At 41.4% G+C, this 17275-nt stretch overlaps 1 protein-coding gene across 1 annotated transcript in view; it reads right to left on the bottom strand.

Annotated features, from left to right (window-relative positions):
* Positions 1-17275, bottom strand: part of mmp17a (matrix metallopeptidase 17a) — a 62353-nt gene that overhangs the window by 20632 nt on the left and 24446 nt on the right. Inside the window, exons 2-3 of the mRNA XM_061078448.1 lie at positions 5292-5424; positions 4227-4362 (exon numbers count right to left, since the gene is read on the bottom strand). Coding sequence (XP_060934431.1) covers positions 4227-4362; positions 5292-5424 — 269 coding nt within the window. The remainder of the gene's footprint in view (positions 1-4226; positions 4363-5291; positions 5425-17275) is intronic.

Genomic DNA, 17275 nt, shown 5'->3' with positions numbered 1-17275 from the left:
GAAGATTATTGCAACAAGGCAATGCCTGCGAGGACAGAGTCACCAGGTAATTTGTTATCAATACGCCACGACCATCCTGCCCCCGGGGGACAAGTGATTCATCCCTCTGAACTCTGAGTCCCCTCTCAAAGTCTGAGTCTTAACTTCTGGTGCTGCAAACCAGTGAGGAGCAGAAGACTCTCTCTCTTCACTGAAGAGGGATGGACCAGCCCGGCACCTGTAGCCAGAGGCTGAGGAAACTGTAACCTTGGTCAAACTTAAACTAAAGCTGGGCTCAGAATACAGATTTTAAAAACCTGAGATTTCAGGTGAGGGGTTCTGAATATCTGTTATTATATGGAAATACATCTAATAGCTACTTAGATATTTGAGGTTTTGCAGGATTGTCCAATGCAAAGCGCAAATCATCATAAATAACAATGATAAACCAATATAGCAGCATATTTCTTCGTAGAGTTTGTAGTCTGATGCTCGTCTTGCTGGACGTGGATTCTCTGTTTTCTGCTTCTACAGCACTGCAGCCCCCCCCTCCCTTCTCATCGGCTGAGGGTTCCTGCTTATTGACCTGTTTTCTTTCAATCCTCCAGTGCCCCGATGTTCTGCTTTCCCTCTGCAGCTTGCTTCACTTTGCTTCCTCCTCTGTCCTACCTGAGCTCCATTAGCCTCCTCAGCTCATCCCTCTTGTTGCTTCGGCCCCATCAGACCTGTGTGTGTGTCCCATTCTCCTTAACTGCAAGTTGGTCTGGGCAAAATAAAACCTGAGACTTTCCCTCGGGTTCATAAACACTTGTTTAACTAGTGCTCGTCCACTGAACAGATCACCGCTCCGTACGCTGTGTACCCACATGCATTCTGCTCGGTATACATAATGCAACTTACTGCTGCATATTATATTTTAATTCACATTGTGTATTTTGGCTACTTTAGGCAACAAACTAGCAAACCCACCTTGACCTGATTTTATCCTTCAGCTATGACAGGAGTTCTTGTGTCTGGAATTGGACAAAAGGTAATTTGGTCTTTGTAAACCAAATGAAAAAACAACCCTCAGCAAAGCAGCTGCGTCATGATGTTAGTTTGCAGGACACACACTTACAAACCAAACTTACTTTCTTGACAAACAGCATCTCGGCCCCACATATCCTCATTGCCAGGGCTCTCACAGACCACCTGTCGGTTCCTGCTGTCAGCTACGCACTGCGGCTTGTGGAGCAGCACCGCGCTCGAGTGAGAAGCCGTGGTGGCCTGTCAGCTGTAAACAGCCCGATCCTCCACTGAACCAAAGCAGTTCAAACTCTTACACTGGTGAAAAAGGAGGCTCAACACCAGCAGGAGAATAATAATGAAACTAAATCAGAAAGAAAGAGTCCTGCGACGCATCATCAAAATCAAATGTTGCCAAATGAAACAGATCCTTGCTTGTCCCTTGTTATTAGCTCGTTAGCGCACATAAAATCTGCAACACATTCTGCAGCTGTTACTTGTCCTGAGGTTGAGTTTTCATACCTGTCATGAATAATTAGAAACTTTGCAGCTACAACACTTGCAGCAAGAACCAGCTGAGCCATAAAAACTCTGTGTAAGCTGAGAGAGCAACTTGATGATGTAAGAACTCATGAAGGAGCACACAGCCAATATGTGTCACAGGTGGTTTGTGGCTAAACTGTTCCTGTGAGTTCAGCACATTATCTTGCTGATATTTACTAATTGGCACAACACGCAAAATACAGCCGAGGGATGCAAACAGCGGCAGCAACTCAAAGTGACTACGACATAATTTCAGTTGGTAATAAGCATCGACTTGATATAAAGATTAATGAATAGCTCCACTTCCTCCCATTCAACCATTTGGAGCCAGTAGTCTGCGCAGTAGTGATCGTGTTTGAGGTTCTGACGATACATATGATTCTTGACCAATCACAAGTCAGTCTCCAGTGTCAATCATTATGTTTCACGCCCCTTTTATGACATCAAATAAGTAATTAAATCCTGATTTACTGGAATATGAACCCATTTTGAGACTAATGTATTCTAAGTGCATATTGACTTTTTAAGTTTGTCTATGTCCTATCAGCTGACACGGAGAAGGCAGGGGTTTATGACCTATACCACAGTCAGCCACAAGGGGGCCATCAGGGTTATTTGGCTTCACTTATAGGGAGCTCATGGAGTCATGTCGTCCACAAGCTAGAGTAATAAGATGATGGCTCTTTGTATCAACAACAGTGGGATGTAATTGGGAGACGTTCAAGCCCTTGAACAAACCCCATGAATGGTTTAAAGAGATCAGCCGGAAGATCTTCATCAGAAGTAGGCTGTCGTCATGACGACTGTGCAATGACACTAATCCTGAGCAACCACCTCTCACCAGATGGAGGAGACGCAACATGGAGGGAAACACAAGTCACCACAAGCAGATATATGTGTTTTGCATTGTGATGTGTTCCTGTGTGTTTGCATATGTTTGTTTGTCAGCTCATGCGTTGTGTTTGGACACATTTGCACACGCTACATGTCCGAGCTCGCCACCGCGCCACCAGCGTTCATCATCTCCTCGTTGTATAAAAAACGCTGATGGCGAGTGTGTGTGAACGAGCACAGGAGCAAGCATATGTTCCTCCTCCTCTGCTGTCGAGCACTAAGCTGTTTCCCTGACAGATGTTCCAACTGCACTTAACATGAACATATTATTTCATCATGAACTGTATAAACTGCAGAATGACTCTTGATCTTTAGGAGTTAAACAGATGCTGGACCGTGAGTTGGGCTGCATGGACAAGCAGATGGAATAAGTAATTTAAAAAAACAAACTCTGTAATCCATGTATTTCTCTTGCTGAATTATTATATATTCCATTTACACAGCGACAGGAGTGTGTTTCTTTGTATATCTGAGAGGAGAGAAGCCAGTCTCTCTAACCAGCACACCACTCTAAACACAATGCTCTTCCTCGGAGCCAAAAATTGATCCAGAAACTACACATCTCTGCTTTGAGGAAGATTCACCTAATGTTATTTATCAAGGGCTGCACAGATGGAGAGAAAAGTGGCAAAAAAGCGTAATGCTTTATGACTCTGAGTTCCCTGCAGTGCAATAATGTGATGTACCGAGGCAGAGAGAACTCTGTTCTCATTCGACACGGACTGAACTTCACTGAAAAACAAACACTGAAACACGGCAGTAAATATTAGTACAAAATCAGACTAATACAGACGGCATGTAGTTAATTTGTTTCCTGAATTTTGTGAGGAATAGTTTTTCATTTTCAGCAGTGGTTTCGCTGCTAAAATCTAAGGTTTGATCTTACGAATCCTTGACAACACGTGAGACTGTAATCAGTAATCGTGTCAGAGATCTCACAGAAAGATATTATCACAATTAAAACAACAAATATCAAAAATAAATGTACAGTGGTACTACTAAGATTTCACAGTAGCAAAACCACAATGTGCAGGTGAAGGTTAGAATATCTTTATAATATTTTTATTAGATTATTAGATTATGACCATGGATGGATTCATTTATATTCTAATGCTGCTGTCGGTGGTAAAGGTAATTACAACCACTTGAAGTACTGATGGGAAGCTTAATCCATAATTGCACATAATAATTTATTTGTTGATTTAATTTGTATTAATAAGATGAATCTGCAACAAAACTATTAAGTCCAATTCTAAAATGAATGTTGTAATAAGTGTAATTCAATATCTGAATTATTAAAGAGGAAAAAGTATAAAGTGGAATAAAATGGAAATACTACTGCACAAATCATTCCTATTGCTGTTTGTAATGAGACTAAACGAGTCTCTTGAGTTCCCGCTGTTAGATCACAGTGTTTTGAGGTAAGTCAAATTGTACTTAAGTACATAAATTAAATGAATATATCAACACAAGAATTTGACTGATGAGCTTGTTATATTGTTTGTGCAGAAACACCGTCACCAACCCACCATGGTGTTTATGATGAGATCTCATCGACTCAGTGGTCACATCTCTGTGAAGCTTCATTCTTCATAACTACAGATGTAAATACTTAATGATTTACTTCAACATGTAAATAATACATGATTTTGGTTCAGTATGGTTCAATGCACTTGACCAACAGTATCTCTGCATCACATATTCCAAAGCATTTGACATTTGGCATCCAGGATTCTGGATTATTTTACTCTTTCGAGGCGTTTCGTCATTGCATCAAGTCAATGTGTACTAAATTCCATCCCTACCTCCAGGAGAGATGCCTCTTATTCCATTTGTTCTGAGGGGTCGCGCTTCGTTTGCTGCGGCCCACCATCCCCTCGGCCTCGGACACATCTGGCAGAGAACATCTGGGTGTTTTCATAAGACCCAGCGTGGCTTGGTCTAAAGACAGGCAGAGAAGAGCATGTGATGGGGGGTATATTAGACAGGCATCTTAGGCATAAACACACTTGACAAATAGCTACAGATTTTATTTAACATAAAGTGGTTTAATCTTTGTGGAAAACATCAGTTTAAGGAATAAAAGCTGTGTCCTCACATGAATACATATGTGCATCTAACAGAGGTTTTGAGAGGCCATTGAATCATACATGCTATCTATGAAACCTCTTTTACATTCACACTCAAACTCTGACCTGCTGCTATTCAGGTCAGGAATTACACTTGCTTACACCAGGGTACTATTTTAAAATCAATGACACGTAGTATCAAGCTCCCTGTCGTCTGTATTCGCATACGTCAGGGCAGAGAATGATGTTGCTTGTAAAGGAGGATAGTGGCGTGTAAATGTGAGTGAGACTGGAAGTTATTTATGAGAAACAACGTGTACAGTATATATATGAGGATATAAACTAATCAATATGCCGTTATTCAGTATTACAGATGCCACTGTTATCAGTCATATGGTGCAGTGCTGTCATTCCGGCCCATGTGTGTGTGACAGCGGGTGATTGGCGTTTACACGCTGTCCCATGCTGTTTAGACGTCTTTGCAATGTTATGCAACCCAGCCGAAAAGGCGTGAAATAAATTTGACTAATGTTCTAATGTTCGGCAGTTGTGTCACGATGATATTGATTCAACTCGGTGGCACTTTACGAAAGACGTTCTTTGTGTTTGCGGTCAGCTGGATTGCGAGATATTGCACTACATTGTGGGGAATGTCTTGCATTTTATCCCCAGGTACACTTCACATCAAAGTACAACTCATCCTCTCACACCCACGTACTGTCATGACACAGCAAAAACACACACATTGAGCTTCCATCAGGGGGAACTCTCCCTCCGCGAAGCAAAACACAGCCCACGTACCGAAGACTCCAGTTTCCTTCAGGCCTCCGAACCTCTGCATGGCTTTGATGGCCGTGGTCAGGGCCTCCTTGGTCTGGAGCTGACCAGTCACTGGGTCGGGGGGTGGGAGGTAGCCAAACCTGCTCAGCCAGTCCTGCAGAGGGAAACAGGAGACACAGAGGTCAAGGGTCGTCGCAGGCATTTCAATGACTCCAAGTATCCCACGGCTGCTGAGACGGCCGGACACCTGTTGGTGTTTACGCTCTGTGTCTGTACACATGTGAGCATCCAGGATTTGTGAGAGCTTTGTGTTGGTTGTGCGACAGGTTTTGCTCTTGTCTGGAACAACAGACAATAAAGGACTCAAAAATAAAGGATGTTTTAAAGCAGCACTGAGAAGGAAAATCAATGTAAGTTGGCAGATTGGACATGGGCCAAACTAAAAAGCCCAAATAAAGGTCAACAAAATTCTTCTCAAAAATGGTTTCTATTATTTTAGGTAGTTCTTAGAACACTGATGAATATGCAAGTGTTTTATTTTCCAGTAAGCTTGATTCTTGTTAGATAGTTGATTCTATAAAAACGAGGAGAAACGAGGAACGCATTCGTATGTGGGATATTTTGGCTTAATTTCTGGAAAGTGGGAGGAAGTAGAGGCACGTTGCCCAGCTGTATATAAAGTCTGTGGTTTAATACCGATATTTTGATTACTGTCAGTTTTGTTTTCGCGTACTTCTCAACTTGCAATCAATGATATTTCATATACTCCCACTGTTCCACATCTTTGCAAATTGTGTAAAATGTTCAAGAGTCTTTCCTTTGGTTGCTTATATTAAAATAAGGGATATTTATTCACAGAAGCGGTGAAACTATTTCTCTTCTACTTTCAATTATCATCCGTTCCAATTACGGCCAAATTCCCTCCCTTTCTTCTTTTAATTGATTCCGGCTGCTCCTCTTTCTTTCTTGCTGTTTCTGTCTCTCGTTCCGTCCTCCCTCTCTCAGCTCTACCTCTCCATGATCTAACAGCCACTCAGGTTTTTTAACGGATTTTTTATCAGAGCTCGACTGAGATGAATGACACAGATCAATACCGAGGCAAACATCACACCGACAACACTGTGAAAATCCCATTAACTTTAGTTTGTCACAAGTCTTTATGTTGATGATATTCGCCTCCGCGTGCTCGGCTTTGCTTAACAAACAAGGAGTTTACAGAATACAGATGAAGTAGCATGTTGGGGATGATAAGAAAATAGGAGACATTTGGGGTCAGTGTTAAAACAACAAGTAAGGTTCAGTATTTATGGTTTATTTCCTCTAAAAAAGAAAGGTAAATTTAATCTGTTTTTACAAGAAATGCAAACACAGATCCACATCTTTTTCACATTGCATATTCTGTAAAATACAAACACAAACACCCAGGTGTAGAAGGTAGTGTATTATTGAGTGAACCGATAAATCTGTAGGACTCTAGTGGTTGCATTGTTAAGTGTATATGCGTGTCCACAAATTCTTATGGAGAGGGTCTAAAACTCCAGAAACGTCCTATTCTTGTGTGAAATCTGAGTTATATCTCTGATGTCTACAGACTACAAAATCCCTGCCTGTACACTAACACACACTAACACACACACACACACACACACACTGCCTTATACTTTAATGTCCTGATAAATGTCAGGCACACGGGCCACTTTTCACTCACTAATAAAAACTGAAATCTCTGTGATGATGTGCTTTTAGTGCCGGCGCTCATGCCAGGTGGCTCGGCTATAAAAAGGTAGATGAGCTGAGGTTTATGATTGAGATGTTCTGTAAATATATCACAGCACATCTACCGGTTTAAAGAAAAGGTAAAAAAAAAGAAAATTAGGAAAGTTAATGACCTAAAAAACGATGAAGTAGAAGGTAAAGATAAAAAAAAAAGAGAGAGCTGCTTTAAATTCTGAGCAGCATCAAGGGTCGAGCCCGACAGAGCCGACATGTGGAACCCTGTATGTGGTCGGGGTGAAAAGCACAGCGATTCTGGGGCAGGTTATGCTGAGGTTCTACAGCGAAGCACTTTGAGGTTCAAAAGCCAGCCGCCCTACTTCTCATTGCCTAAGTGATATGTCAGCAAACTGAAAGCTCTGGCAGAATCTGCAGCAAAAAAATAACGATACTGCATTCAGAAGGCGATATTGTTCCCTCGGTGTCAAACTTCCACGTCAGTTTTTTCTTGATTCACAGGGCAGTCACATCAAAGGGTCAACGAAAACCAGCGGCTATAGATTCGGTTTCTTTCTCAAGGACCAGCTCGCTGAGACCAGGAGGAGGATTTCTCCCTTTTGAGTGTATGTTATCTAGAAAAACATCAGCTAATACCACGGTCTGCATATCCACACAAGCTTTCTGTGTCTCTGTGCGTCACACAAAGAAGAGAATAATACAAAAAATACCACCATACCATTAGTGGACCTTGTGACTACAATTGAGCAGTTTCAGCACATCGTTGAAACCACTCAGAGCATCAATCCCAAAGTGCTGCTGGATCTGAAGTGATAGTACGATAATAAAAGCAATTCAATGCGCCTTACGTAAGGTACAAAAAGGCAGTCGGACACTTACAGGCACACGAGAGAGGAATCTTATCAGTTGAAGTAAGTAGGAAGCATATTAAATTAAACTATAGAAACGACTGAAAGGTTTTCACCCCTGTTCGTTTGCTTGTTCTTGTTTGTTGTTTTGCTTCGTCAGCACAATTACGCAAAAATGCTGAATGGAAATTCACATAACGTAGTTGAAAGATGGGAGATGGGGCAAGAAAGAACGAGTTAGACATGGATCCGGACAAAGGGGCAGAACCAGGGTTTTCTTTATAATCATTAATATTCCAAGATTGTTTTGGCAGCGGAGGAGGAACCACGGGCGAGCAGAGTAACGTCAAGTGTTCAAACCCTTGTGATTACGTACATGCATGTGGGTGATGAGGCAAATATTCAAATGCATTACAACTAATTCTGTGTCATGTCAATTTCGTTCAAATTTCCGTTTTGGCAAGTGACAGCACTAGAGTGCAATTATGGTGCGGCTACTTGTATAAAATACTTTATATAGTTGTAGGAATTCTGTAAACAATGGAGGCAATATACAATATGCACCATTGCAACCATCAGCTGCAAGTTTCTTTGTTCACAGATCATGTAAAGCACTGCAGATGCTCAGATGACACACAACAGACGCTCAGTGATAGAATGGATTCACTGAAGGCCACATTTGATTACACTTAATTCTCAGAGAAAAAGAGGGAAAGGTAGAGTGGAGAGGGCAGACGCCTCGCTCAGCCGGTATATGATGAAAGAACTGAAGCCGCCCGTGTGAGTTTCTCTCTAAATCTGTGATTAACAGCAGCAGGAAGGGACTGACGCAGATGGCCGGGACGACACTCTTCTTTAATCATCCACCATTACGTCACGCATGAGACACAGAAAACTACAGCAAACAATGAGGTCTAACACTCCGACTATCACATTTTCTTCAAAATGAGAAAACATATTCCGGAAATCAAAAGACATCCTGCCAAGCCAGCACCACAGAAGCTCTTTATCTGAACGATCTAATCACTCTGTCGGACGTTGTCATGTTTCTGTTTCTCTGCTGACGTCGGCGTAAATGTGTAGAATCTGCAGTTCAGGGTCACCACTCGTAGATAAGAACCAAAAACTGTAAATAGATATATAGATCAAGTCTGTGTTTATGCATCTCTTGTCACATGTGGTCTTTTCAATCCTTCCTGTCTAATGTTCCAAAATAAGAGCCATTTTAACAGCAGTCCACCACAATAATAAATTCTTTCTATGCAACATTTCTGTGGCACAATGTTCAATCAATTCCAGCATTTTTAGCCAATTCAACCAACAAGGCCTAAATCTGACAAGACGAGAAAGTACAGTGTGTACAAAAGTGGTCAAGACAGAAAAAAGGCCTTTACCACTTTGTCCCTGAACATCTTTAGAGGCTGTGCAGATTTGCCCAATATCAAAATTCAGTTCGGCATAATTGGACTGTTTATTAAAAAGCAATGCATCGCTGTGCCGCATATTTATTGACACAAGGTCGTTTGTTCTACGCCGTAGAGAACAAACTCCATCATCTATCTATCTGTCAGGACTGCTGCTCAGAAAGTGTGTATGTGTGTGTGTGTGTGTGCTTTTGTGTTTGTGTGCTTGTGTGTGTGTCAAAGAAAAGAAAGATGGAGAAAGACTTGGGTAGATGGAGGAAGAAGAAGAGTCTGAAGATACTCATCCTCTCAGGAGCCTCCTGCTGTACAGCCTTGTAAACATCAAATCAAACCGCTGGCTATAATTTCACGCAGACAAGGAGATAAATGTCATTTGTGCATGAGCGGACTGAATGACACTGACCCCAAAAGAAGAAGAAGAAGAAGGAGACAGACACTCACTTCAGCATCACTGGCTTTATTCCAGCTGACCTTCCTAAAGGTGGATTTATGACGTGGTATGAAAACTGGCCAGTGTGAAACAGGTAGCCGTGTCCTCTCATGTGTGTTTAATACCAGCTGGTTGTGATTAGAGAATATGGGACTGGTTTAGGTACTTCTACAGCCAGACTGGTTTTATGTGTGTATTTATGTACTTTAAGTTCCTGTGGACGTTTCACTTTCCACTGTAAAAACATGTTTCTCATTCAACCTCTTTACAGCCACGTTTCCAGCCAAGAAATTGAGAGGATTTGTACTGAAAAGGCAAAGTTAATGTTTTATGGTTGTGTATATATCTTAAATATATAAAGATCAGTGTGGGACGTGTTTAGGGGAGCTAAGTGGAAACAGAGACTTTCCACAATTTTTTTAAAGGGGATTTTATTGTTCATTCAAGAGTTTGATGAACACAAACAGTCATTTGTATAGTTTAATACAGATTGTGCTGGAAGAATAATGGGCCAATAAAGGCTTAAAGAGGCAGCGAGAACAAACAAAGACTGGGTCCTTCACAAGGAGAGAAAATAGTGATGGGAAGCGTGGATCAATCATCTTAACAGGGTATTTTTATCAAGTGATCAATGAGAGATTCCTCAACAGACGCAGCCATGGGGCGTCATTATAAGAAAAGAGTGTGGCGGAACACAAGCCGAGTCTAAATGATATGTGGGGATCAGAAAAGGGCACTTTATGGTTATGGATCGAACATATTTTGCCATAACTCTCCCTTATAAATATAATTAGACATTTATGCTCCCAAGATGATGAATCCAATGGGTAGAAACAAACCAAGCAGTTTTTCTTGACATATTTTTTATATGTCTAGGTTAAAATGTCACCATACTGAATTTTTCCATAAAGATTTTGTTTTTTTTATGAAGAACAAATAAGCAAAAATTTGTTCAGTAAAAGATTGCGGCCCAATGATAAACTGAAACGTTTATTTGCTTATTACATTACTTTGTTTTATTCATACTATTCCGACACTGGGCTGAATAAGGAAATCTACCACAATCATAAAAATTTTACAAAACATTGGAATTGCAAAGAAAGACATGATCAATTGTTTCTCTTCTTCCTCAGCCCACTCCCCCACATTTTTGACATGTCTCTCCGAACAAGACTCGAATCAGTCCCCTGCCGAACAAAGGCACCGGAGAAAGAGAAAATAAATAGGAGTACAAAAAGGAGAGAGAGCGGGAGCCAAGAGATGGGGGGGGGGGGCAGCTCAGAGGTGGAGAGACGGGAACCTGAAGCTGGTTTTGTCAGCTGCTCCTCCTTATCGCTCGCAGGTCAAAGAGCCAGATGGACAAAAGGGAGAGCAGATCTCAAGACAAGAACAAAGATGGCAAAGGGAGAGACGGAGAGGACGAGGGGGGGTGTGATGTGCCACAGTGTAAAGATAGAAGGCACAGTGTACTTCTTGAGCTGCATATGAGAAATTGGTTGAATTTATGCCACTAGTAGCATAAGCATAACAAAAATTGCTCTGAATTCACTGGTTTAAGGTGTTTTCTCAACATGTTTGACACATAGCTGAAGCAGTGTGGAGGAACTTCAGCAGCAGCAGGGTGAAGATGAAAGAACGTGACATACAGAAGCAACGTTTCACAGGAAGTGGATTCAACACAGACTCTTTTCCTGGTTACTCTCGTCACACACTTGCATGTTTGGCACACAACACGTGTGTTCCTCCGTCTGCAACACATCAAACCACTTTGTTCCCAGATTAGTAAAAACTGTTATGTAACGACGCACAGAATCCACAAGGATTAGTGAAAAAGCAGTGAATGCAAACAGCTAAAGCGAAATAACATTTAGGAAGTGTTCAACGATAATGACAGTGATTATGTAACGTCATTATATTTCCCCATCTCTGGGCGCTTGGCTCACTGCTTCAATAAGATGCACTGATTCTCACACGGCGGCTGTAAAACACTGCACTGCTGCAATATTGAGGGGAGCTCCACTGTATGTTGTACAACAAGGGCTGGGAAACTCTCTTCTATCAAGGGCCATTTAAATTTTTATATCATCCTTCAAGGGCTGTACTAAATTATTGAACACATATATTACACTAACCTCACTAATACGATGGCTGGAGCTGCTTGTGGAGTTGCTTTGGCAAAGCATCTGATGTTAAATGGACGATACAAGAATAAGTTACTTTTTGGGTCAATCTTTTTTGAGCAGAATCGGAACTTTGCAAGAGTCTGTTTTGAAAATACCTGCTCACAGCAAACATACAGAAACTCTAACTTCTCCTTGGAAACTAGAAATACTGCCCTGCGGTTGTATTCATTTGATAACAGGGCAGTTTCAGTGCACATCCCTGTGACCTTTGACCACTGAAATCGAATCAGATCATCTTTGAGTTCGTCCCAGTGACAACTGAAGAATTTCCGTAAAGCCAGTCTTGAGATATCGTGTTGAAGAGGCAGAAAAACATGTTTTGTAAGACCTTGACCTTTGACCTTTAAAATATTATCAACCAACCATGAGTCTTAAAGAAGATTTGTGCCAAGTTTTAAAGAATTCTTTCAAGATATGTGTTCACAATGTAGCTAACTGTGACCTTGACCTATGAGTCCAAGTGAACATAGGAATGAACAAACTTTGAAGAAATTACCTCAAGTTGTTCCTGAGATGTTGCATTCACAAGAACAGGACAGATGGACGAACAACCCAACATATTACGTCTCATTCTAGTCCTCAGGATGCACATAGAGTGACTAGAACTCCAGCAGGGGGGGGTTGTTGTACGCAGCTCTGAGCTGGTCGATGCTTTGCAGCTCAGTGATTCCATGATGTCGGCTGTCAGGCTCCTCGGCTGCTCCCACGTTAAACGATGTAGCAAATGTGTTGAGCTCCTGTGGTTACTTTTCACGTCCTGACACCTCTCGCCAATTGTCTGGAGGAGTTTTGCAAACTCGCCAGCATAGTTGCATTGTTGAGGGAGAACACACAGCGTTTGCACACAATGCAAAATGCAACTTATTGTTGTGAGAGCAGCTTCAGAGCGGCAAAACGAGGTTCCTTCATAAGTTCTTCTTTCAGCATCTTAGCCATTAGCTCGACTTCCAAAAAAATCTGCATGCACAGCATCGTCCCTGTCATAAAGTCGTCAAAGAGCTTTAGTCCCTGTAAGTCAGACAACGTAGCTGCATCTTTCCAGCTCTGAAGATGCACTTGAATGAACCTGTTCTCACCGCAACTGCATCCCTGCAAACTAGGAGAAATAATTGCTGTCATGAGATTTTTTAGTATTTATAAACATTCTCATGGGTTGGTTAAAATTGCCTATGAGGGTCTTTACAGCCTGCAATTCTCCAGCGTACATGATACAAACTAAACTGTAAACATTTCACTGCAACCCCTGGACAGCAGGAACCATCTGAGCTTGCAGCCACATTCTAATTCAGAGGCGCTAACATATTGAGTCATGAGCGTACAGCATGCAATTGGTTGTTTATCATGCTCTGAGCCAATGTGTTGTCGGGAGGATAGTCGACTGCACCTTGAGGATTAGTGCTGCGGTAATTTGGCAACGGCGTCATCCACAAAAACAGCAGGGAGTCTCACTTCAATGCCTGTGAATAAATACAGAGCAAAGGATTGATCTAACAGAAAAAAAAACATGTATGATCTCCTGTAGGTTAATTTATCATTTGACTCTCATGTTTAAATTGAAGGAGACATGTTTCTGCAAAGATAAAAAGCCCAAAGTCAAGGGAGCTCCTGTTCCCTCAGATTCTACTCCTGAAACAGGTCGTCAGGAGGAGGGAGGAGCTATAGCAACGGACAGTATGAGGACAGTGTTGTGTTTTCTGAACATTAGAGCATGCAAACCTTTTCAAGTAATAACCAAAAGTAAAACTATGAACCTGAAGATAAGCCTTATACATCTCCCCTTGTACAAACAATTAGTTTAAAGTATCGGTTTCAGTGTTTTGCTGAATCCTCTATATCCTCTTGATAGTCTCTTACAGTTTTTACTGTGTACACATCCACTGTTATGAATCCAAACAGAATCCAAATTAAAACAGAAGCCCAGAGGTCCTGCACGACACCATGTAACTCACTTGTGTAATATTCTAAACATTATGTAGATGCAAACCCCTGCATTATTAAAAATCTTTTTTATCAAACTTGAGAACCTAGGAATGTTTTTATTCATGACTCTAAGATAAAAAACAAGATGATTATCAAGATGCGCAAAGAAAACCGTTTCAAAAGAGACAACCTGAGAGGGGAAATTTTGCACAAACTTGACTTGTGTAGCCGTCAGTCCAGGTCTCAACCTTTTAAGTAAACCATAAAACATAAAAGCAAGAAGTGAAGTCACCACAGGACAAATCACATCTCTTCTGAAACAGCTCTCCCCAGAAAACAACAAACCCACTTTGCATTTGATCCAGATTTCTTTATGAGAAAAGGGAGCTGAAAATCAATCTCTTTGCACTTTAGTCCTTCTATGATCTAACAGCACATACACACATTTCCTACGCTCCTCACACACTCGGTCAATCACCGGTGGCATTGATTCATTAGAGGTTCTGTTTGTTCTATTTCATGCTACATTATCCGTGGAAAGAAATTAGCTTGGCCTTGAAATGCGGAGCCCTGGTCATTGCAATCGCATTATCTCCTGAGGACTGAGCAGGTAAACGGCTGCGGTAGATATTTCTGGTTCTTTCATTTCTTTCATTACTCCCATTTCTCTATCCCCATTTGTCATCCTCAATTCTCCATTTACTCGCTCTCCCTACCTGTATTTTGGCATGTTGTGATGAAATATATGAATCATACTCCCCATAGAGATGAAAGAAAAGGAGGGAAATGGAAATAAGTGTCGACACAAAATGACAGAGGGGAAAAAAGCCTATAAACAGAGCATTCTGTATTTAACTCAGCAGCATTTCTTCATCGTTAAAGTCAGAGAGGAAGTCATTTGAACCAGCAGCACATCCCATCGGATGGGACGAACTCCCTTCTCCATTCAGCCAAAGGTCAAAGGTCACCTCAGCCTCTGTAAAAGGCTTAATTTGTTTTCTCCCTCCTGCATTCGAGCTCCTGTCTGACAGAGCCTCCCTCTGTTTTCTCCTCCAGACCAACAGCTGCCGAGTCCCTCAAACCCCCCCGCCTCAGTGACAAGTAATGAGTCACCAGGAGACGTTTAACCCCCGCGACCTCAGTGTCTCTCAAAGTTCAATGAAGTAGCAGCGGCCACTTCAGTGTTTACATTGTTCTGAGATGCCTCTGGGACGAGGGCGGACCTTGTATTTCCTGTCGGCTACAAGGTTGCCGAGCAACAGAGAAAAAGAGTTTCTATCAAGAAGCATTTGACGGGAATCAAATTCACCCTACAAATGCTTCTAATATATTAATATTCATAAGATCTGGGGGGTATATTCATGAAAGTTCTTTAAATAACTAAATATAAGGCAAACTTTCACCATTGTGTGGGAATGAGCCTCAAAAATAAAAAAAAAGTTTGTTTACTAAATGTGTGCATCCCTGACGACTACATACATATATATTTTATAATGGCTATGATAAACACTTAAGGGCTATAAAGATAAAGATTCTATAAAAATAAAGTTGGGTTTTAAGTTCACCCTTTCTCCCAGAGCGATGTTCCAAATCTCTGCTTGTGGAAATGTCCTTGTTGAATTTCAAATTGAATCCCGGTGTGATATGATATTAACCCTAAGTATATTTAGTATAATCCTAAAGTAAGATATCAAAACTATTAGCCACAATTTCACACATAACAGACTGAGTGTTGTCTTCAGAAAACATCTCAGCCAAGCCGATTTCTCTAAACTGTTCCTCTCCATAACACCCGGGGAGTGCATGCAGTAGCTGCAGTGATGCTATCGTTCTCCAAAGCAGTTGGAGTAGCTTTCCATTTCATATCGGCGGCTTATATTGAGAAGTCGTTTACTCGAGGCATTACACTGGGATGATGTGACAAGAGGAGCAGTGGTATCTTGTGTGTTTGACTAAGGAGCTCATAAAAACTGGAAACAATGACAGACTTGGAAAGCAAATGCAGTTTCCTGGAGGAGTGAAGGATGTTGTTTCACCTGTGCAGGCAGAGGTGAGGAAAAGAAAGAGGATATAAAAGATAAGAGGGGGAGAGAAACAGCTGGTGACACACAGGAGTGGTTCCAGAGTCATTTTCACACCTGAGAGTCTGGATCAAGGTCCAGAACATTTGATCTGGTTAGTTGTGGTTAAACATTTCAATTCAGGGAATGACATTGATTGGTTTGGTTCATTTTGGTAATTTTGTTGCCAGTGCAATTATGGTATCACCACCAGCAGAATGAATGTCCTAGGTTTTCAAAAAACTAAATCATCAGAGGTGAAGACAACACAGCCAATCTGATTCAGCTTCTTTTTCTTCTTCTATCGTTAAACGGCGTCTCAACTTCCTGCAGATTGGTCCGACAGTCTGAACAATCCAGAAAAGTGTTTTCACACCGCACCGTGGTTCAGGTTGATCTGGAACCACCTCTTTGGTACATTGGTCTGAGGCACCTTAGACCTGGAAAGTCAGAAGTTTCGAACCAAACAAGGTATGATCAAAGAGTGAGAATTAAACTGAGCTTTAGATATATTTTCTGTGATGCACCTTCCACACTTGTTGTCTCACTTCTCACAAACAAACCAAACTCAAACAAACCGACTTCTTGCCAACTTTAGAGCCAGACCACATCTGTGATTTAAAGTTCCTCCCATGGCATTGATTAAACGCCTCGAAACTCATTTTTCATAATTTCTTTGCTTGGACGTTAACTCAAAGCCTTTGCCTCATTTAGGATTTGCAGATCTACGACCTTTAAAATTAGATGCACCTCAATCTCCACCCGTCCCCCAACGTGTTCTCTGTCTCAGCGCCAATGAAAACATCAGAGAGCAGCGGCGACTGCAAAGAGAAAGTCTCAATGTGCAGCGGAAATTACCACTAACAGACTTACCTAGTGTGAATGTGCCGAGTGCGAATGAGAATCCCTTAATAAATAAACTATTCTGATGGCTGCCAGAACTTGGTTTGTTATAAAATGAGCTTTTTAAAGCTTCGGGGTGGTAGATGTCTGAGTGAAATGGAATCTGCCAGCACCTTATTTTGAGAGGGATTTGATCAAATTGGTCAAGGATTAAATCAACAGAGAGTCTGGGTTAAAAAGCACAACGCCTTCATCAAAAAATAAATGGAGACGACTTTTCACCTCAGCCAGGACGAGATTCAGATGAGAAGGGAGACGTTATTGAATGAAACCATAGCCACAGCCTTTACAATGTAAACTATGATTTTTTTATCAACTGAAAACACACCAACCTGTGCTGCTCCACTTACTGTGACCTGAGAACTGACAACATTTATGTACATGAAGCTGAAGGGGTCATCAAGATTAATTAATTTCTGAGTCTCCACAGATTGAGGTGTAGGTCAAAATCAAAAGCACCATTCACATAGGTCCTTTTACATGATCGGCATGTCCAATAAGTATTT

This window comes from Limanda limanda, chromosome 1 (assembly GCF_963576545.1).
Source record: "Limanda limanda chromosome 1, fLimLim1.1, whole genome shotgun sequence".
NCBI classification, from domain to species: Eukaryota; Metazoa; Chordata; class Actinopteri; order Pleuronectiformes; family Pleuronectidae; genus Limanda; species Limanda limanda.
The sequence above is the reverse complement of the archived record's forward strand: the minus strand, read 5'-3'. Positions and strand labels throughout refer to the sequence as shown.